Here is a 21680-nt window from a genome sequence, read left to right as displayed (position 1 = left end):
GAAATTTTTACTGGGTGGCAACCTTCGCATTTATTTAGCAGCGAGTCGAAGTTGAGTTGAATTTATCGACACTTTGCGAACGCGCTTCAAGCTTTTCAGACGTATTTAAAAAAGTGCTACATTCAAAATGAGCATCTTCGTTTAAGAAAATTAAAGCATTACAGGAAATTAATTCACGCATATTGTTGTTGTGGAAGTTTCATAAATATTAATTATTGCACTGTTGTTTCTCGTCAGCCGCTTTGCAGAAAAACAACCGTTAGGTCGGCCATATTAGTTTGCGTTTGCTCTTTGCGCTGCGTGTTCTGTGTATTGAAAATAAACTTTACTCGGAAAAAATCAAACTTGTGGTTTATCTATGAATTCGGAAACTAGTGAAATGGCGTGTGTAGTTTGTGGCAATGCATCTGCCTTGATGTGCCAGCGCTGTGGAGAATCTTACTGCAATGATGTCTGTCAACGGAAGGATTGGCAGCGTCACAAATATTTTTGCATTATAATGCCGTAAGTACTTAATTTGCATATCTATCTATGTACACTCATCAATCCATATACACAAATTCATTCATTGTGCAAAAGTCTAAGAATGTGATTAGTTAAAGGCAAGAGACGCGCAATTGGTGCCGTTATTTTTACGTGCGCCGCTTTTAAATGCATATACGTACACACATGTGTAGGTATGTACGTATGTATGTATTTTTCTGCCATCTTGTCTATGCACAAAAATTCATATTTGTAATTATAATTGAGTAAATTAAAAAGTAATGAAGTATAAACAAATTATCATTAAATTTTGGGAAATGGCCTGTGCTTGCATCTCGAAAAAATAATCAAATAGAGGTCGATTTATCAGAATGAAGCCATAAAAAATTAGTTTGGAGACTCAACTAGTTTATTTTTAATTGAATTTTAAGTTTCCATATAAAATGAACTTTTTCACTGTTGCTTTTGCAACTTGTCCTTATAATAGACCGTTAACCAGCACTGATTTTGTCCCAATGTGTTCAATTTGTATTCATATAATGCGACGTCTTCGTTGACAGCTGGTTTGCTAAATAATCATTTTAAACTGTTCTGTCATTATATAATTCTACAAGGTATCGCGAGCAATAGAAGTGTAACATTGAGGGGAAATACGATAATAAGTATTTGTATGCGTGAGAGCGAGATAAAATGTTTCATATCCTGCTAGTCGGCTTACATGCTGAATTTATAAGCGCTCTCTAAGATTTCGCAACCCTGTATCAAGATGTGTTTAATAATTTCATTGTAAATACATCTTGATCTGCATTATCTACTTTCGAGGTGGTGGGAAATGTTATTAGTATTTTAAAGAACAAATTACATATGTACATATAAATTTCTCAATAGCAATACTAGACTAACTTTATCTCAACAAACTCTTCTTAGGCCATTGGTTAGCTCGAAGCCCTTGAAGCCGGCAGCAACTGCCAAGCATGATTCTGGTGGAATTGTAACACCAAGACCGCTGGAAACCGAAAGTTCTAAATGCAGCTTGGAAGACTTGTCGGGCGACGTGGAGGGCGGCAACAACAATTGTTCAACTAAAGAATTGCCCGTGGCACAAAAGCAAGCTATCAAATTGAGTACTGAATGGCGCAATCATGTCAATCCGCCCGAAAATGGATTCTTCGACTGTCGGGTCACATATGTAGATAAGGATGATTCCTTTTGGGTCGTTGAAGAGTCCAATTCCGAGCGTCTGGAGCGTCTTGCCGATAACATGGCTCGCAGCATGCAGAACAAGAAGCCATGTTACTTTCAGGAGATCGCTATTGGCGACTTGGTGTGCGTCGTCTTTGATCAGAAAATGTATCGTGCCGAGGTGATGTCCATGAAAACCAATGCGGAGTGCGAAGTGCGTCTCATTGACTACGGCGCAGTTGCTTCATTCGAGGCAAAGAACGTTTATTTGGCCGTGCCGCGCATGGCTGAGATCAAGGCGTATGCGTTCAGGGTGAAAACGTCTTCCAAGGAGGAAATGGAAATCAACAAAGTTCTATCATTGCGTCTTTCGGGTAGCAAGACTGCCGACGGTATTTATCAGGTTCAGCTGAATGTCAACAAAACAATACCACTCGACTTGCCGATACAAGTGCTGTCCAGCAATCCGGATATAATCCTGGTCAAGACCTTTAAGCACAACGTTTCGCTTAAGGAGCCGCAAGTGGCTCTCTTGCAAGTTAAAGGGCCGAGCAATCTCAACGAAGAACTAAACTCTACTCTGTCTAATAAGACCGATATGAAACTGATCGAACCCATTCCGGAACAGCTGCGCACCTTCTTTATAGCCGCCCTCACAGAAAAGGGCTATCGTCGTGCCTTTTTGATAGACTTTATCGAGCAACCATCGAAGTTTTTGGTTTATGAAATGGATGAGGGCCGCATTTCGATAGCTGATGAGGTCCGTCGCATTCCCGAAGAGCTCCTCGATCATCCACAACGCGTATTTGCAGTCACGCTCACGAATGACACCACTAGCTCCCTACAGCAGCTACTATCTAAATGTGGTCGTGAATTGTCCATTAAGTTTCAAGAAGAGAATACCAAAAGGCTCCGCACGGCTCAAGCGACATTGTTGGCCCAGAACCAGCAAGTGTGCGCCGTTCGCGCTGACACTTTTATGGGGCGGGTCGCTGACCTGGGCTTAAAGTTATGGCAAGAACCAATCGAGAACGGTTCCTTGGTCTACATCACGCATATTGTCAATTATAACACGATCTGTATCAGCTCTGTGCAGAGCAAGCTATATCCGAGTGTATTCAAAAGTCTGGTTTCAAAATGCCAGCCGTTTGACCCGTCTAGCGAGATACCAATTGGAACCATTGTCCTGGTTGTCTGTCCCAATGGAAAGTGTTATCGCGCCAAGGCAAGTAACATATTTACACAAATCTTATTTAATTAGGTCCTTATATACTTAATACTTCTCACAGGTGGTCGCCGACATGGAAAGCTCGCGATACGGCGTACGCAACATCGATACCGGCACTGCGCATCGAGTGCCACCATCTTATTTGCACAAATCCTGTGCTTTTCTCGAAAACTTGCCGGTCAGCCAATGCCGCGTTAATATTAGTACCATATGTAGCGTTTCGACGAAAGTATTGCCTTCTAATATCTCAGCTCGGATATTGCAGGAGCTATATGACGCGGAGTCCGAATTGGAGGTTAAGTTCACTGACTCCGACTGTAGCTCTCTTGATTTACTAGGTATCAAAGCCGAGAACTCTTCGCTCGTATTTCGTATGCTAGACATTATTTTTGATGATAAACCTGCTGAGGAACTACCCAAAGGACCTCAGCATGTACCAGAAGAAATCAAGGCGACACAGCCTGGAACTTTGAGTATTAGTGGATTACCACCGTCTCCACCTAAAACACCGATTGTCGAGGAGAAAAGCAAGAAGCAAATTAATCGACATTATTTCGATGACATTAAACGTGAGCTGCTTCCGCTCGGCAATAATGTGCAAATTTTGACCCTGAATGCCATTGGTCTGCACAAAACTGGTTACATTACTGCTTGCTTCTTTTCCAGCGAGAAGGTCGCTGAGAATTTTCAGAATTTGCTAACTAGCGTGGCCGAAATTGGCAACGACGATCAGATATTGCCGGGATATCTGCCCGAGTAAGAAAGGAATGCGAGTCTCTTGAGAATTAATTAAGCTAATTAATTGAACTATCTGTTTCACAGTGTTGGTGAAATGTGTTTGACGCTCTTTTCCGAGGACAATACCTGGTACCGGGGTGTTTGCCTTAAGGTGAGAGGTCAGGATGTCGAAATTTTGTACTGCGATTTTGGAAATTCCGAGGTGGTTCCCTTAAAGAACATAAAGCCCATTCCGACCGAACTGCTTAAGTCAGTTTATGCCACAAAGTGTTTCATAGATGGTAAGTCCTTAGATATGCTCATTTTGATTTATCTAATTTGAAATTTTATTATATAAATTCAGGCTTCGACAAGTCCAAGAACTTTCTGAATCTGGAGGAATATCTGAAAGCTGAAAATAATATCGCTTGCACTGTACTGGAAGGATCAGAACCCAACACTCGTCTGGTTAAAATTCCAAAATTGGACAAAATATTGTCCAAAGAATTAAAATAGAAATCTCTTCACTATAAAAATAATTCGATTACTGACGACATGGAAAGCGTCCATATTTTTTGTTTTAAATATTCAATGTACACCAACGTGTATTTCATTATTGATTCGGAGTAACGAAACTCTTAATAAATTTGACTTTTTCGTTTATGATTTTCCTTCAATTAATGTGAATAGCGTTCTTCAAGTGGGATAGTTATTGATTCAAATGAGTTGGTGAGATCTTTTTTATTTGATACAAACATCAATAAGGTACAACAGCAATAACATAACAACATTTAGTCCGCCTTCAGCTTGGGGAGAAGTTCCTTTAACGTTTCAAAATCTCGCACGGCTATTAAGCCATTCGCATTGCGTTTCCAGTCGGAGTCCGACACCATTTGATTTGCGTCGGGTGCGAGATACTTTATTGGCACAGCACGCTGCTCTGCGACGCTAGTAGCGTAATCAAGGACATCGCCACCTAAAGCACGTAGAATTGCTTGCGGTGCGCAGGTGTCCCATCTGAATGTTGATCCTTTGCTTAGCATGTAAACGTTCGCGTCGTTGGAGATAACCTTAAGCGCTTTGTGACCAGCGCCCGCGGAGAAGGCCAACTCGTATTTAAGATCGAGGAAGCGTTGCAGTATTTTTGAATCCTCCGAGCTAGAGAAAATGCCAATTTGGCCACGCCTTTGGTCCTCGCGTGGCCCAAAGTTGCAGTTGTGAGCCTGCACTGTAGGCAAGCAGATACCCCAATACAACGAAGAACTGTAAACAAGCTCCTCCAGCTTGTTGCCAAAAGGCTGTGCGACTACACCCATAACTGGTATTCCGGAGTCACGTTCGTAGACACCAATTAGCACTGTAACACAGTCTAAGCCCGTGGACGTAATGCCAGGAAAGTTTGTGAATATAGTGTCTCCAGAAATGTACTCAGCAGTGGCATCTAAAATATATATGTATATGGTTTATTACAATACATATATTTTTCTCAAATCACATACCAATGGGATCAATCCAAATGCCTAAATTACTATAGTCAATATCAGCTGGTAATTCGGGGATGTCGCCTAGTTTGTCGTTGTGGTAGACGACCTTCTGATGCACCCCAGCAGCGAGCGCGTTGGCAGCTGCTTTGTGGTCACCGAGTACAGCGCCCAGACAGGCTGAAGTTTCATCTTCAGTGTCTCCCACAACAATGGTTACTTTGTCACCCAGCTTGTTGGTGAAATTCGGCGATTCTTCACCTTGAATGGCATCACGCATGGCTGGAAACAGCTCGCCCACCTCATGCTTGATAGTTTCCTGTATAAGCACATCTGCCAGCGTCTTGAAATCATGCTCAAAACGTTCATTTGCCTCAGCTCCAGTTTTCTCCTGAACCAGGAGCGCCAGAAGTTCTTCGTTGGAGCGACACAGTCGTGCGATGTTTGCCGCCTTCTCTGCACAGTTGATAAGAGCACGGACCAAATTTATGTTCTCGCCCATTCTGAGTGTCTTAATGCAAACTTTTTTTTACATTTTTTTTTTAAATTTCGCTTGTAAGGTTTCACTTATTCCATACTGTTCGATAGAAAAATATTGATAAGTAATTATTATCGTTTACCACCACACTTATAGAAATATCGATATGCCTAACGATATTTATGGTGCTGCCAACTCTGCCAAAAGATTTGTGTGCTTTACGCGAAAATTCAAATTTTGAATCTCTTAACCTAAATATACAAATGAAAATTAGTCTTGTTTTATCATTAATTTTTATATTTCTCATTATAAAAAATACACTTCATTTCTTAATAAAATGCGTTGTTATGTGTTAAGATTCGTCGTGAACCAAATCATTGTAGATGTTATTAACCGATGAGCATGGCACGTAATTTACATAAAAGATTAAATTCTTAAACAGTTTGCAACGGGTAAGTGATCCGATGTGGGTTGAAATTCTATTATTTAATTTTTTTAAGCAAAAAAGTTGTAATAAAAATGAATTAAAAATTTTAAGGTTCCATCTTTAAGTTAAGAGAAAATGTCAATACAGAAATAGCGTAAGAGAAAAACATATTTAATAAATGTAAACAAATTATGTATATATGTATGTACGTATTATGTAGCAAGAATAATTCAACTTTCATTTATTAAATATTTTAAGGACTTTTTCGCACTTTTCGTAAATAAAATTAAATGCATTTTACAGCTTTCACATCTTAATTGAACCAGTTTTAATTGACAATTAAAAATTACGCACTCACCGCCCATGTATGTATGTAGAAAAATCATGAATTATTTCCGAATGAGGCATCAAGTATATTGATGCTGCTGGTACTGATGCTTCTGGTCAAGGGCGCAGGCAGCTTTAAGCAAAGGGAGGGTCAAAATCTTTTTTTTTTTTTAAGTAAGTATATCAGTCTTAAAGAACTACTTCTGAAAACAGCCATTGAAAAATTTCTTGGTGTATTTTTCGAAAACCTATATAAGTTAAGATTTTTTGTGCGCAATTAAATTCATTTTCAAATTGAATAACTAGAAAGGCATAAAATGTCAACAAAATTAAAGCTCTGAGATATTTGTATCTTTTATATACTTCCATTTATATTCAGGATTAAAAATGAACACCTTTAATTCAATGAAAGATAAAAAGTAATAATTTTTATTTTGCTATTCAATGTGATGTGATAGGTGGAACTAGGAGTTTAAAAGTTTTTAGCTTAGAGTTTAGGGGGGTTGGGGGCTATGGTGTCTCCCCTGCCTACGCTCTTTCTTCTGGATGCTGCATAATTTGCACCCGATCTTATCGACGAGCATTGCTAATGATTCGCATTAATGATGCTGAATACTCCGCTCGATCTCGCTCTCTCTCTCTCTCTTTCTTTCTGCCATTGGAGCAGGTCCTGCAACATCTTATGAAATGAGACCATCAATCAGCTTGAACCGCATCCACTCTCCAGTTGCATCCCAAGAGCTTGAGAGACGCATTTGCATATAAATTGCTGCTAATGTCGCGCTATCAAAGTGACTGCATCAATGTGGCAACGATAACGACGACGACGACGGACGCATTCCTGTAATACCATGCCCTGCACAGAATTGTCTGCCCTACGGGGCCAGCGTTCATCCAAGTTATTCGTGTATTGCTTGGCTTATGCTAATTTTCCCAGGCAATACACATCACAGCCCAGACTCAGTCCGAGCAATTGATGTTTGGATAACGTTGACTTGATGACTTTGCATAATTTACGCCACGCTGCAGAAGCACCACTAACATGTTGGTTTCGTTTGGGTTAATTTTTCACTCAAACGCACGCGTTGCTTATAATGTGTTAATATTCATGCGGGAAGTAGCAGGCAGTAACAAGAACAGCGACAGCGACAACGATAACGACAACACACAAACCGTTTCTCGTTTTTCTTTTAGCCAATTTCGACTCTTGACGTTTCAATTCCATTGCCTGATCTTTTGGCAAACGATTTTTCAACCACTTGGCCTAAAGCATTTGTCATATCCATGGGCTCTCTTTCGGTAAGTTCTTCGAGTAAGTCGAACCAAAACAAATGTATCCACAACAAACAAAAATTTTGCTTACAACCTTGTTTGTAATATCTCAAATTAGTTTGAGATAAAACCAAAGTTTCTAAGGCTAAAAATTAATTTCGATCTTTAATAAAACTCTTCCTAAGTATATACATTTTATTCATTTCATTTATTACCAAATAATAAATTTATGCGAATTAATAAAAATAATACGATCGATCATTATGACTTTTCCTTGTCGTTACCTTGACAAGTTTGTCGCCTAAGTCTTTTGTTGTACTTTGGGCAAGATAGAAAATAAAATACATATATTCATTTTCGCTGCGGATACACATGTTCTGTGTTGTTTCAATTTGCATTGTTGTTCGCTTGTTTGTTTACCCTTTGCACGTCTAACAGCCTTTTAATTAATCGCTTGAGTTAAACAAATTCTTAATGAGTCTTTAATTAATCGGCAAAGCAAAATGTAAGCCAGTCGTCGCTTCTCTTCCCTTAATGTTTAAATGTTTAAGTGTATAAATATTTAAATTTGTTGTGACTTGATTTCTGTTATGGCCACAATGTTGTTGCTCTTTCTGTTGTGGCCGTTGTTGGCTACTTGCGACGGACGGCTCCTCCCCTGAGGTGTTTTAAACGAGTTTCAACGCTTCTACAAATTTGTTTGCTTTTATCATTTTGATGTTTGTTTGGTTTTGCCTTGCTGTTAACTTGATTATTAAGATGCCACAACAAAGCTAACAATGTTGATAACTGTTTTAAATTATGAGCTTCAGTCGATTACCTAGCGGGGCATCAATCTCGTTCTATTGACCAAGGGGGTGAGTCCAAGACCAAAAAGTTTCTTCAAGTTGATTAGCAAGTAGATTGAGGCCATCAAAGGTATTGGCGACGGGGCGTATGCGCAATAGAAAAACAGCGCGATTAACCAGCCACTAGTTGCAGTCAACTCTAAAATGTCTACCCATTCAACAGAGAACTTGTATCTACTAGTTTCGGATTGGTGCAATTGCCAACAGACGACAGTCGATAGAGAATGTTGCAGCACCCACTCGCCAAAGTTGCTTCCAATTGCAATTGCTTCTGCAACAGCCATGATCCATTTTGCAGCAACCAATGCTGAAATATTTGGAATGTATAATGCATAATTTGTATTTTATTTTACAAACTTATTTGAGTAAAGTATATTCATGTTTAGTTTAGCTTTAAGCCGTTAATATAACTATATTTTCTTAAATAATAATGATATATTAACGTGTAAAAATTAACGAGTTTTCATGATGATTGGTTCAATACATCAGAGATACACTTTAATGGGCATTCTTTTTACCGTAATTGACAGCTGTAGAATTGAAATTAGTTTTCTCTGTCTGCAGCTAGTGGGCATTGAAATCGTCGAGCGGAAACACAAACATATAGTAAAACAAATCTGTTGCCTGGGCGATTGCATATAAATTTTATGCATTTTACGAATAGTTTGCCATTTTGCCACTTTAACATTATTGTTATGATGATAAGCGAGCGATCGTGGCAGCAACCATGTCGAACGTGCTGTGCTTACTCTGGATGTGGCTGCCTGCAGAGCGAGAGCAAGTCCAGGTTTCACCTCTGGCCAGTTGGACACTGTGAATGGCACTGGAACTGAGGCTGGGACTGGGGTCTGTGTGTCTGCCAATGCAGAGTCATGTTTAATGGTCCATGGAAGAGTTCCCGCCAGAACGCATCCTGCCTCCTTCTTTTCTTTTCTTTTCTTGTTATTTTTTACTTTATTTTTTGGTCATTGACGTTGTTGTTCTGTTTGCTGATCTCGACGCGATCAGCTCAGATTCGTGTGGTTGTTGGGTTGTTTGGCTTTCGTTCGCATTTAAAACCATTTCATTTTCTGGAGGCCAGAGTGTGAATATAATTTAATGTGTGTGAGAGTGTGTGTGTTTGTTTGTGTGTGCCATTTTCAATATTGCTGGGTACAACCTGTGCCCCTCGTGCCACTCGCTGATATTATTTATTATGCTTGATTGGTTTTCAAGTGATCATAAAGTAAGTGATCGTCGTTTTGGGTCGCGGACCTGGCCCCATCCAGTCTGTGCCAATTGTGGCGCTGTCTGTGGATTCTGTCTTTGGCCTGGCTTGGCCTGGCGTGGCGTTAATATGTAGATTTTCGAGTTGGAGGCGTTAGCTGAAGATTTATGCGATGGCCAATGAATTGTGGCAGCTTTTCAAGGGTCGTCGTATCTGACCCGATGTGTCTTGCTTTCCCATAGAGAGCTTGGGATAGCTTCATTTGCCGCAGTCACCTTGCATTCCAATGGCCATACTCGTATCCTGGTCAACTCCCACACGCAGTGCTCATCTCAACAATTTGGCATTAACATTTAATTGACATTGATGATTGCGGCACTGGACAAGTCTGAGAACGGTTGCTGTCTGCGTAGCGTGCTCGGAATAGGAATGGGAATGCCAATGCCAATGCCAAGAAATTATTAAAAAATCATATCGGGCCAGTTGAGCTGACAGTTGAGCTGCGTATTTCAACTGTACTCCCGACTCCGAGTCCGACTGCGACTCCAACTCCTACTCCTACCAGCTGAAGCTGAAGTCGTCGTAAGTAGTTGCCAGCCAACTGACATGAAGAAGACATACAAATAAATTTGTGGCACTTGTAGACAGCAAGCAGACAGCGCAAGTGGAGACCCAGAAACGTGAGGCGGGAAAAAAGGTAGACGAGGGGGTAGCAGCCACTGAAAGATGGACAGGTATTGCGTTTCTAGCGCCAATCTCTCAAAGTTTCTCAAAGTAAATGCTCAAAATCAACGCCAAGTGTTTGGCGCTACTTTCAACTCACACATACACACGTTTGCATCTACTAGTATGTGTGCGTGTGTGTGTATCTCTTTCTTCTCTTGGCTTGTTTATTAGCCGGACTGTGTTTTGTTTTCGCTGCTTTAAATGAACGTTATTAAGAGATGCTTATCTCTGAGTGATTTATTCATTAAAAAGGCATTTATTAGCCAGAAACAAGCCATTGCCAATGACTCTATGTTTGTGTGTGTGCGTGTGTGCGTGATAGCCACACTCACTTGCACATTCGCACACTGACACCTCCTCATGCCCCGACACACATTCGGTTTTGACCGCTGCGGCTCGTTTACTGTCCGGCTTCTGGCCACGTCGTCTGGTCGCCTCATTTGCGCGGCATTAAAATGCAAAAGCGTGTTTATTCCTGGAAAAGCTGCAGATACACGTACACCACTCTTTCCTTGCCCTTCTCCCCGCTCTTTAGCACAATTGCGTGCGCGGGAGTGTGTGTGGGGTTGCCAGCTGTGGGTTGCATGCCTCTTGTTTTATTGACTTGCATATTTCCACAATTTGATGTCTGTGTGCGTTTTTAATCACTTAATTAGAGACTTTTTTAATTGTCTTGGCCAGAAGTTATTGCAAATTATGCAAAAGGTGTGCAGTGTGCGCTTTTGTGCCACCCCAGGAAATTGTGACTTGCGGGGCCAAGTTCGTGTCTTAAGTCTTTTGTTTAAAGTGCTGCCTCAAAGTGCGTGAGGTGACCAGTTTCCAAGTGAGAGATCGGTCTGAGCTGATCTCCAGGTGTTATGGTATGCCATAACTTACCACACACCTCAATTTGTTCCCTTCCCCTTCCCATCCCCCTCGCAGAACGTGCATTGATTGGAACTGCGATTGTCACATATTTCGAAATGGAAATGAAAATGGACTTGAATTCTTAGATGCATTGAAAGTTAACAGTTAAGACAAACATTGATGATTTTGATGTTGGCCATTCCCAGGCAATAGGGCTAATAAAATGTCACAAAGTAAGGCGCAAAATCAAGGCACGAGGCCATCGCATAAATACTAGTTAGTTTTCCCCTCACTCTGGGCAAACAGATTTGCAATCGAGTCCAAAGTAAAGGAGACGTGGAGAGTCGATTGTCAGAGTCATCGCAGTCGTCTGTTAATCACCTCCTCGCCTGGTTGGCCATGTATCATGAGGCCAAGTCGGCCCTGAGCATGGCTGGCCACGTTAGACTGTGGTCTGCTGTTGGTGGTGGTAGTGGTGGTGGCTTCTTCGTTTTGGTGTCATAAGGAAGCGTCTAAATGATTCATAATTTATGCCTAACTCTTTGCCTGTCGCTGGCCATGGCCATTCCCATTGCCATACCCGTTCCCAGAGTCATTCAGTTGGCCATTCAATGCTTTCGTTACTTAATTTTTTCAACTTAACGTGCTGGCTTGTGCCTGCTGATCATACTTTTACCTTCTCGCTCCTTTTCTCTCCCCTTCACGCACTTGTAATGCGTTTTGGCTGGCAAAGTGCGTGGCCGTCATCGTCGTCGTTGTCGTCGTTTGTCTGGTACGTTGATAGTTGAAAAAATTACTTACAAATTACATGCGTAGCTTATGCCCCCGTGCCGCCTTTGGCTTGTTTGCTTAATGTGCTTTGTGGCGGGTTACGAGCCCATGTTCTGTGTCCACTGTCCACAGTGTAGTGTCCATGTGGTCAGGCAGCTATCGTCGCTGCTGCTCCCTGCCCTTGCTCCTCGTGCTGCTGGTATTAGTATTATGTCTCGTGGCCGGATCGTAAATTGCTTTTCCTAATTGAATTCTGAGCACTGTCAAGTCCAGTGACAGTCAAGTGGGTGTGGGCCACTATTAACCAACCAAGTATGGGTTTTTAATACTCTGGCTTTATCTATCTACATATGATAATACTTATTTCCTGATTTCACATAGAGGTTGATCCTTAACATTGTCATCTATCATGGTTTAAAAAAGTCTAAATTCTCACCCTAACACTAATTTATACTGCAAAAAAAAGAAGGTGCAACCAAAGACATTTTGCGTATAAAATATAGTTGTAATTATGCATGTTAAATAATGCAATTTTACAATTACAATAATTATAATTGAGTTAACAAGGTTAGCCAGTGTGATAGAGAGAAAGGGAGTGTGAGAAGGGAACGAAAAGGTAGGGGGAGTGTGAATTTAGTTTGCGGAATTTCGCATGGTTTAAAATGCAGCACGAAACATGGCCATAAAGTGTAGCTGCGTTTAGTTTAACCAAGTCGACAATTTAAAAAGCCAATTTGCGCATAATACGGCGAACGTGAGCAAAAATCTTAAACAGAATTACACACACACACACATGTATACATTCAAAGCACTAACACAGAGACAATCAAAAGAATGTTAGCAAATGGGCACTAATGCAAATATCGCCACTTTGGGCTGATCAGCTTATTAAGAAAACATTAGCACAGCTTGACCCAATTTCTGTTGGCATGCTAATTTGAGTTTGCGCACGTTGCTCAACACTGTCGCATGCTTGCACACGATCTGGCAACACCGGCAAAAGCGTAGCCAGCGAATTTATACAAAGCTTATGTACATATCGAAACAATTAAATTTAATTTACAAAAAAATGGGTCGCAAAGGCAAGAAGTATGTGAAACAGTTCAATGTGGGCGACTTTGTGTTCGCCAAGGTGCGTGGTTTTCGCGCCTGGCCAGCACGCATCCTACGGAAGGAAGTGAGGAAAATGTATCATGTTTACTTCTACGGCACCTGCAACATTGCCAAAGTTGGAATACCCCAGCTCTTTGAGTACGAGAAGAATAAAGTGCGCTTAGGCGATGTGCAGAAAAGAGCAAACAGTTCATTTAGGAGCGCCATGGATCATGTACAGAAGTCCGTGAGCAATCCTGGCCAAGACCAAGGCTACTTTCAGGCCAAGGCCGAATTGACTAGTGAAGATCAGGAGCTGGAAAGCGATACAAAATCGTCTACTGATTCATCAACATCATCGTCACTTGAACTGGATGGTAAAAAACTTACAAAGTTCAATTTGCCTTTTATACACATAACCGGGGATTCGGATTAAGACCAAGTGGTATTATCATTAAGCTAGCAAAGTTCCTTTCTAATAAAGTTTTGTATTTGTTTTCAGTAGCATTCGTTTATTCTCTGATTTCCAAATGTGGCAAGATTCCATTTGCAATTTTGTGGCACTCACGCGTCACGCGGCAATTAAGGATTTTGGCTGTGTTTATCGCGTGGGCGTGTCTTTGGGCGTAATGGCGACTGCGTGACGCTGACTATTTGTTGCACAGTTAATCGAAAACGAGCTCGATACACTTTGCGGCACGTTTCGATTGCCTCACAAATGGCAACGCATTAAAAGCTGCGGCATCAGCAAATCGAAAGACACCCTAACAATCCTGTGGAACGGGCATAGTTTAGCTTAATGGTATCGTAAACTGTAATGCCCATGAAACTGGTGTATCCAAAGACCGAACTAAACATCGAAATGTGCTGCTTTCCCACCCTACTTTAAAGGATGCTTCACTTTAATCGAACAACAGCAGTGCACTGGGATCCCGACTGGGATTGACAACGGGAGCTGATCTGGCAAGCTGCGATTAACATTAACAAATTATCGGAACCACAGCAAATTAATCGCCGCAGTTGCTGTGGCATCTGCGGTGGAAACCTCATTCTTACACATATTTACAGTGGCTCACAGCTTATTTCAGCCAGCGCTTGGTAAAATTTTTAATCAGTTATAACAACTAAACTAAAAAGCTTATTAGCCTCTTAGCCTTATGCATTACCTTGTAAAATACACTTTCATTTATTTATAAAATAATTATTTTTAATTGAAATCTAAATAATCAAACAAAAATTATATCACAGCCTTTTTCAATCAAAAATTAAGTTAACATGCACTTAAAATAATATTTAGTATTTGGTACTTTAATCCTTCTCGCTTTTCATTTCGGATCACCTCTGGTGTAGTTTTGATAACTCTGTGAGTTTAGTTGTCAAAGCTGACTAAAGCTTTTTGCTTAGGTGCTGTTGGAAATAATCTGTGAGCCACTGTATGCATTTAGGTTAACAAGGCCAATATTAGTGTTGTTGTTGCTGATGCTGCAGTTGACCACAAATCAGATTCACTAGGCCTGCAACAAGATGTGCGTTGATCACGAGATACTCTGTGCAAGTTTTGAGCACTCCAACAGATTGCAGCAGCTGCATGCTACATGTTGCAGCATCCTCCTCGACAGCTGTCTGTGTAAATGTTGTCCTGTGTCGTTGCGGTTTGATTCCTGGACAGATTTTTAAGGACTCCAGTCAATTCATCATGCATAATTCGTATACTTTTATTCTTTCCTTTTGGGGTCTACCCACCATCCCCCTTGGCCTAAGTCTAGTGCAGTAAAAGTCAAATTAATGTTACGGCATGTCCAACAACTTTTGATGGCATTTGACAATGTGGACTTGGAAATTCCTGCAGGTGACGTAGTGCCCCTGTAATTTGCTTGGCCGCACGTACACTGGACATGATGGAGCATTGTCAGCTTGTGCCTGCCCAGCATAAACAAAAACAAAGCGCGCCGAGGGACCTGCAACTGTAGCAAACCGTACACAAACTGTAATGGCCAGGAGTACACCAGTGACAGGGGGCAGGGAGTCGGGGGCACCAGCCAAAAGGTGTCAATGTGTGGGCATGTCGGACACGTGTGTGTATGTTTGCGACCCTGCGGCCATAAATTCACATAGTTTATTTGCTGCAACCACGAAAGACGAACAGCAGACAGACACACTTCTCTTTGCTCGATTCGCCGGAAATTTGTTAAGGAAATCAAATTAAAATTTGGTAATTTATCAGTCACACTAAAATCGTGCCAACTGCCAACGATTGCGAGCCACTTGGGGGCGCTAATTGGCAACAAATACATTGGGGCAAACTAGTGGTATGTACAGTTAGTCAAGTAATTGTTTTGACAAAACAAAAAGAATAATTATTTATTTGTTTGTTATTTTATTATGATTTCTTAAGGTTTTTAGAACGTGTTATTTTGTGAAGTTTTTATTTTGCCAACAAAATGGCTTGACTAACTGTATATAGTTAATGGTGTTAACAAGTGTCTTTATCGAATCGAAACAAAGGCATTCTAATTAAAATTCCCAAGTGTCAAAAGATATATTTATTTTTTGGCAATATACATAATTGCACCAATCAAATTCTTGCAAAACCACAACTTAAATTTGAACAAAATCAGAAGAGCGGAAATGTAAAAGGGAGCGAAAATAACATTGGGAATTGCAATGAATTCAGTTGTAATCGATGACTGTCTAACAAAATCTACACTACACTACAAATATTTAAGACTGTTCATTCCAATTCAAAACAGACTCAAAGCATTTAAAGGTGATCATAGAGTTGAGCAATATCAGTTTAGAAATCAAATAAGCTGAATTTAAAAAACCAATGCAAACAAAGGTTCTTAGAAATATCACTGTCACTGTTGAAAAATTGTAAAATCACTTCTATTGAAAATTATCGATATTTTCGTATCGATTGGCATAATGAAAAGCTTTGTGGTCGGGTAATTCGCAAAACAAAAATGTATGTTAACAGTGTAAATAATTAGTAAGGGTAAATAAATCGCACGTATTTGATAAACAGATTCAGATTTGATTTTGATTAAATTTAAGCTTATTTGAATCACATGCGGCCAAAATATGTAAATAGTGGGTCCAATGGAATCAGGCCACAAAATGTAATCATATCTGAATCCGTTTATGGAATATTCAAAGTATTTTATTATTTCTAAATTTAATAAAATCTTAATTTTGTAGCACACTATAATGCATGGTAATGGTCGCACGTTGCAATAATGGATAATGAATTTGATAGATCGATCAACCACTTCTGCCTGTGATTATCATTGGACGCCCATTGTCAGAGATTCATTGTGGCACATGTTATTATTAGTTCATCATAAAGTGGTTAACTGGTGAGTGAAGCAACCCCTAGTTGAACCCTCGTCTACTCATTTGTTACACTTTATAACTGTCATGTAACGAGTCATGTACATATCCATTTGTACTATACAAGTAAGTGTGTATGCAATCAGTTCCAAGTGAGGCAACTTTGCCAACATAATGCATAATTAAGACATAAATTTAAGAGGTTTACGAGTGTGCTGTATGGGTCAGCAGGTGAAAACGGCACGATTCAGTGTCATCTCTATTCATAATTGGATGTTTAACATTTGGAAATACATGGATGACCAAACACTTGGCCCCAAGTATGTCAGAGAAGAGACAACAACGACTCGATATGCAAAGCGTCACCAAATTTTATTTGCACTCGTGCGCACAGTGGGTGGCATTATCAATGGCACACTATCCACGTCTCGGTAACCGTCTCCGTCCCAGTCTTTTGGATACTTCACTGGCTGTAAACATTAATAGATTTGTGCCAAGCGGGGCACGATTCGATGGGCTAATTAAGGAACGCCAGAAATGGCAAATTAGCATAAAACTTTGCAACATTAAAATTATACATACTTTATTATGCTCATATACTGACATATGTGGTGCTCTTTTTTATTGTTACTTTGTGACAAAATTGATTAATGAAGTCATTCATTTGTTTCGATTACTTTTGGAGAATTTTTATGACACGCTTAAATTATGACAAATTATTTTTGTTGTTTTCCTCTTATTTATGTTTATGCACTCGACTTTTCGGTATAGCTTGCACAATTTGCTTGTCTTTTTATTTACCTTTGGACTGGTAGTGAAAGTGGTTTATAGAGTCATTAAATTTTAACCATAAAATATTTTTGGGGCCGGCAGATTATGAGGAGAGTTATTGTTCGACATCGAGGCGTTGGCGGCATATAATTCTTTTGGGATTGGAAATTGACTTTATTATGAAATTAGAAATACACATCAAATTAACCTGATTACCAAACAAAACTCGTAAGAGGTAATTTTAATAGAGGATTTGTATTTAACTGGTCCAGTGATCACCTTGAAATTATAATCTTTGCCAAATTTGGGATTTTCAAATATCGTCTCTTGATTAGTTATTTTTCTTGTAATTATTTTTAACGTTGAGGGAATTAAGTTACAAATTCCCATAAAATTCTTCTATACTTTTGGAGCGCAATGAATGAATTTTTTAATCGGATTTAGAAGACATGTTGCATGTTGAAGATGTTGCAAATCGCTAGATGATTACTCAGTAGCTAGAAATAAATATTTGTTTTTTTTTTTTTTAAATTTTTTTTTTCATAGCAGCTATAAAACGCGATGAAAAATATAATAACTATCATAAAATGGGCCGTTAAATGCAGGCCAAATTGCGGCCCTAGGCAATCAAAAGTTGTCTTAGAAAGCAGACATTTGTGAATGTTAACGACATTCTTAACAAATTTATTTCGGCACGCATTCAGCATTGTCAAGTCTGAGTTTGAGTTAAAGTTAAACCTATGATATCTGTGTATAGCTCAATCCAACGTAAGCCGCACCGCCGTAAATCGTTTAGAAATGTGAAAATTTGGAAGGTGCCCGTCAGGGTCGTCTCTTTTAATTAATTGATAGCCCCATATAAATTTGTGAAAGCCGTCGCCTTAGTGTCCACAATGAGCGGCTGTTATGTGTTTATAACTCTATTTACAATTTTGGGTATTCCGTCTGGCATTGTCTCCGGACTCTGGCCAGATTTCTCGAGGTGCGGTGTCAATTCTTATTGTGTTTGTGCACGGTATGTCTCTCTCTCGCTTGTTAATGGCCGTTTTTAAAATGCCATAAAATTGCTTTATAAGTTCATGTTATTAATATGCACACCAATATTGGACATGATTATAATATATTGAGTATCTAGCGCACACAAAAGCCCACAACTGACCAACAGTCTCAGTCGAGGCAATCTTCGATTTTGGTAAACACCAACCACGCGAACCCCGCGGCGCACATTAACAAAATTCTAAACAATAGTATAAGCAAGTTCAAGCCATGATCAATGGCAAGAGGGAAGGTGCAACAAACATTTCAATTTGTATAATGAAACCGAGTTGCGTCTTTCCGCGTGTCTTCTTGATCTTCTCCACGTTATTGTTGCTGTTGTTGTTGGGTATCAAATTGCAGACATTTGTCAACGGCGCACACTCTGCGAGTATTCCATAAATTAAGGGCTCTTTGGATAGCTTAACCATGTACACATGTCTAAGCAACAAGTCCTGCTGATAAAACTTGTTATCAAAGCACTTCATTGACTCATAACTAATTGCGTGCATTTCCCAAAGGACAGTTGAATGATAAGCTCATTTCAACGATATCAGTGGCCACATTTAACAAATACTTTCTTATTTATGACTACAAATTGTTTGGGTTCATTAAAGAACTGTGATAATGGTAAGTTTGATTTTTGGTCACACCATCTGTCATGTTTCACATTAACGTTTAAAAGAATTAAAGTTTTTTTTTTTTGTCGAATTTCACATCAAATAAGGCATCCTAAAATCTCAAAGAGTGAGAGATGTGCTTGATTGATATATTTGTATATACAGGGTCAATCTGAGCACTCCATAGGCAAATACCTGCCTTAAGGATGGTAGAAGATTATGTGGTCACATTGCTTTTGACTAGTAATGTAAATCCAAAATTTAGATCGAGTTTTATATCGAACTAGAAAATCGCTAATAATTAGTATCGAGTTTTCGATATATCGAAAAACAGTTGATCAAGTTGTAATAAATATCGAGTTTTAAAAAAATTTTTTTTTATTTTAAAACGCAATTGTAATCATAAAATACACGCGAACTTTTATTAGAAATCCTATTTTTCTTGCATCGTTTTCATACCCAATTAAAACTTTGACAGTTTAGTAGTTTACTACGTACTTTCATCAAAAATTTAACGACTAAACTTAATTCTGCAAATTAACTACGATAAACAAGCCCCAGTAAGCTATCGATATTTCATGTACATCGATTAAATCAACTCGATAAATTGTCAAAAAAATCATCGAGTTAAAGTACTCGATAATCGCTTTCGCGAAAATCGAGTTGTCGATATTTCGATATATTTTTACATGACTACTTTTGACGAATATATTTCATCTAAAGACCATAAGCCTGATCAATATGTTGCCGTCGACATTACTTAAGCCAATGATATGGACAAGCTATAAATTTTCTTTTTCATTTACAGATAAAAGTCCAAATGCTAAAATTCCTAGGTGTTTTTTAGATAAGCATACCTTAATGGTTGCCAACCAGGAGCAATTGGGTGGAAACTTTAGCTTGGCACTCACCTCGTGACATGGAATTTTTGTTGTGCATGTGGAGGATCAGTTGGAACAATGTATTTAATAAACGAAGATTCTGCTCAAACTGATGCGGATGTCTGATGGCTGATGTATTCATGGCAATATTTAGGCGTTCCTTTGGCAGTTCACCTTAAACTTAAAGGCCAACACGTCGCTCCTCAACGTTCGATCGTTGCAAGATCAAAATTTATGGCCGTACTGCATCAATTAGGGCGGCAGACCGACGACTGCTACCCAAAGACAATGGGTTTTTGGCGTTTTTTGCTTCTTGCTTTTGGCTTTTTGCTGACCTGTGATCGGTGTTTAGCTTTGACGTTGCTACAACGATTTAAAATGATGTCGCGCATAATTCACTGATCGAGTACGAGATCGTTCACGTTTTGCCAGACTTTGCGTCGTGCTGGGGTCTCTCTCGCTCTCTCGATCTCTCTCTCTCTTTCTCTCTTTCTCTCAGCCCTGTCTTGATCTCTGTTCATTCGTTTACAGTTAAGTTCTTTTGTTCAGATCTCATAACTGATCGCTGATCGGCCGCTTACTGCTCACAGCTCGCACTTGGTTTACGCTCCATACAAGGAAGCAAGAGTACAATGGAATGATTTCTCGTCCTCGTCCTCGTCCTGCATTCGCTGCTCACACAAATGATATCTGTCTGGGTCTGTGTCTGAGTCCGGGAATCGATCCACTGACCGATCTCGTTCGCATGCTTAAGTGACATTTTGCGGGACGTGGGTCTGTGATGGATTAGCATCATTTTGCTGTGAGGATAATGTGTCGTCTGCAATGATTTTCGTTGACATGTTTTTCGCTTTTCGCTCTGTCGGGCTGCCGCTCGGCTCTGGCTGGTTCACTTCTCGGAAATAATTATGCTTCTTTTGCACAAAAGTAACAGCATTTTTGTACAAATTGCATAAAAATTTAAATTGGCCAGCGAACTTTTGGGCTTTTTTATGCTGCGGCAAACGCAGAAAATTGCTTAATAATGAAATGCCAATGGATTAAGCGCAATTTGTGCGGCATGCGGCTGACAGTGGGCAACGAACAGTGGGCTCCACTCACTGAATTCCTCTTGAAATCTGTCTTTATTTTTTTGCAACTCAAACAATTGCCCAGTTGAACGGATTGGATTTAGTTTACACCTACCCGGACAACACTAGGACTGTCTCTTTCTACTCGCACTCTCTGTCCTTTTCTCGTTTCGCACGCTCGCCTTGCAGCGTTTTCATTAAATTCGCTTAATAGCGCAATATAATTTAAACAAGTAGTAACATAAAATAAAACTCACAGCCCCGCATTGAAAGGCATAAAATGAAGCAAATGATGCCAGACCAGAGACCAGGGACCAGAGCTGGGCAGACTCAGCCTCAGTCTCAGTCCGGTTCCAAGTTATGGCGCATGGGCGAGTCTCCTTTCCCGGCGCAGCCTGGCCAAGACTTGGAGCCCCCAAGTGCAATAAGTTCGCTTAACGAGGGTTTAATTTATGATTTGTTATGTTTCCGGTTCGTGTTCTTCTGGCCGATGCTAAAAATTATTGGCAATAAAGCTAAGGTGTGGATTATAGTTGGCTGGTAGCTTACGAGCAAGCCAAGTTAACCAGCCAGCCAGTCGACCAGTCAAGAGCCACTGGGATTTCAGTTGGAGGTGGATAGAGTGTAAGGGATTTCAACGATTAACGATATCAGGGCAAAATGAATTTACAAGTAGATCAATAAAAATAAAATAGAGCTCATGTAGATCAGACATTTAGCACAAATAAATCTCACAGATAATTGGTTAATTTTTGCTGTGGTTTAATAATGTTCCTTATTAGGAACAAGAGCTTTGTAGCATTGCATTGCAATTTAAATCATTAATTAATAAACAAAGGTTTTATCGTATGCTGATCTTGTTGTAGAATCCTTCAGTGAAGACAGAAA

At 39.8% G+C, this 21680-nt stretch overlaps 3 protein-coding genes across 3 annotated transcripts; 2 read left to right on the top strand and 1 right to left on the bottom strand.

Annotated features, from left to right (window-relative positions):
* The first annotated feature begins 25 nt into the window (after positions 1-25).
* Positions 26-4287, top strand: LOC117791452. The gene is made up of 5 exons (XM_034631214.1): positions 26-504; positions 1411-2890; positions 2955-3649; positions 3716-3912; positions 3975-4287. The coding sequence occupies exons 1-5, from the start codon at positions 359-361 to the stop codon at positions 4124-4126; spliced, it is 2670 nt and encodes an 889-aa protein (XP_034487105.1). The 5' UTR covers positions 26-358; the 3' UTR covers positions 4127-4287.
* Positions 4288-4326: 39 nt separating this feature from the next.
* Positions 4327-5668, bottom strand: LOC117791454 (inositol polyphosphate 1-phosphatase). The gene is made up of 2 exons (XM_034631215.1): positions 5110-5668; positions 4327-5051 (listed from the first exon to the last, which is right to left on the bottom strand). Exons 1-2 carry the CDS (start codon positions 5591-5593, stop codon positions 4402-4404), a joined length of 1134 nt encoding a protein of 377 aa, XP_034487106.1. The 5' UTR covers positions 5594-5668; the 3' UTR covers positions 4327-4401.
* A 7394-nt stretch (positions 5669-13062) lies between these two features.
* On the top strand, positions 13063-13521 carry LOC117792355 (hepatoma-derived growth factor). The gene has a single exon (XM_034632442.1). The coding sequence runs from the start codon at positions 13063-13065 to the stop codon at positions 13519-13521; it is 459 nt and encodes a 152-aa protein (XP_034488333.1).
* Positions 13522-21680: the final 8159 nt, after the last annotated feature.

This window comes from Drosophila innubila, assembly GCF_004354385.1.
Source record: "Drosophila innubila isolate TH190305 chromosome 3R unlocalized genomic scaffold, UK_Dinn_1.0 2_E_3R, whole genome shotgun sequence".
Classification (NCBI taxonomy): Eukaryota; Metazoa; Arthropoda; class Insecta; order Diptera; family Drosophilidae; genus Drosophila; species Drosophila innubila.
The sequence above is the reverse complement of the archived record's forward strand: the minus strand, read 5'-3'. Positions and strand labels throughout refer to the sequence as shown.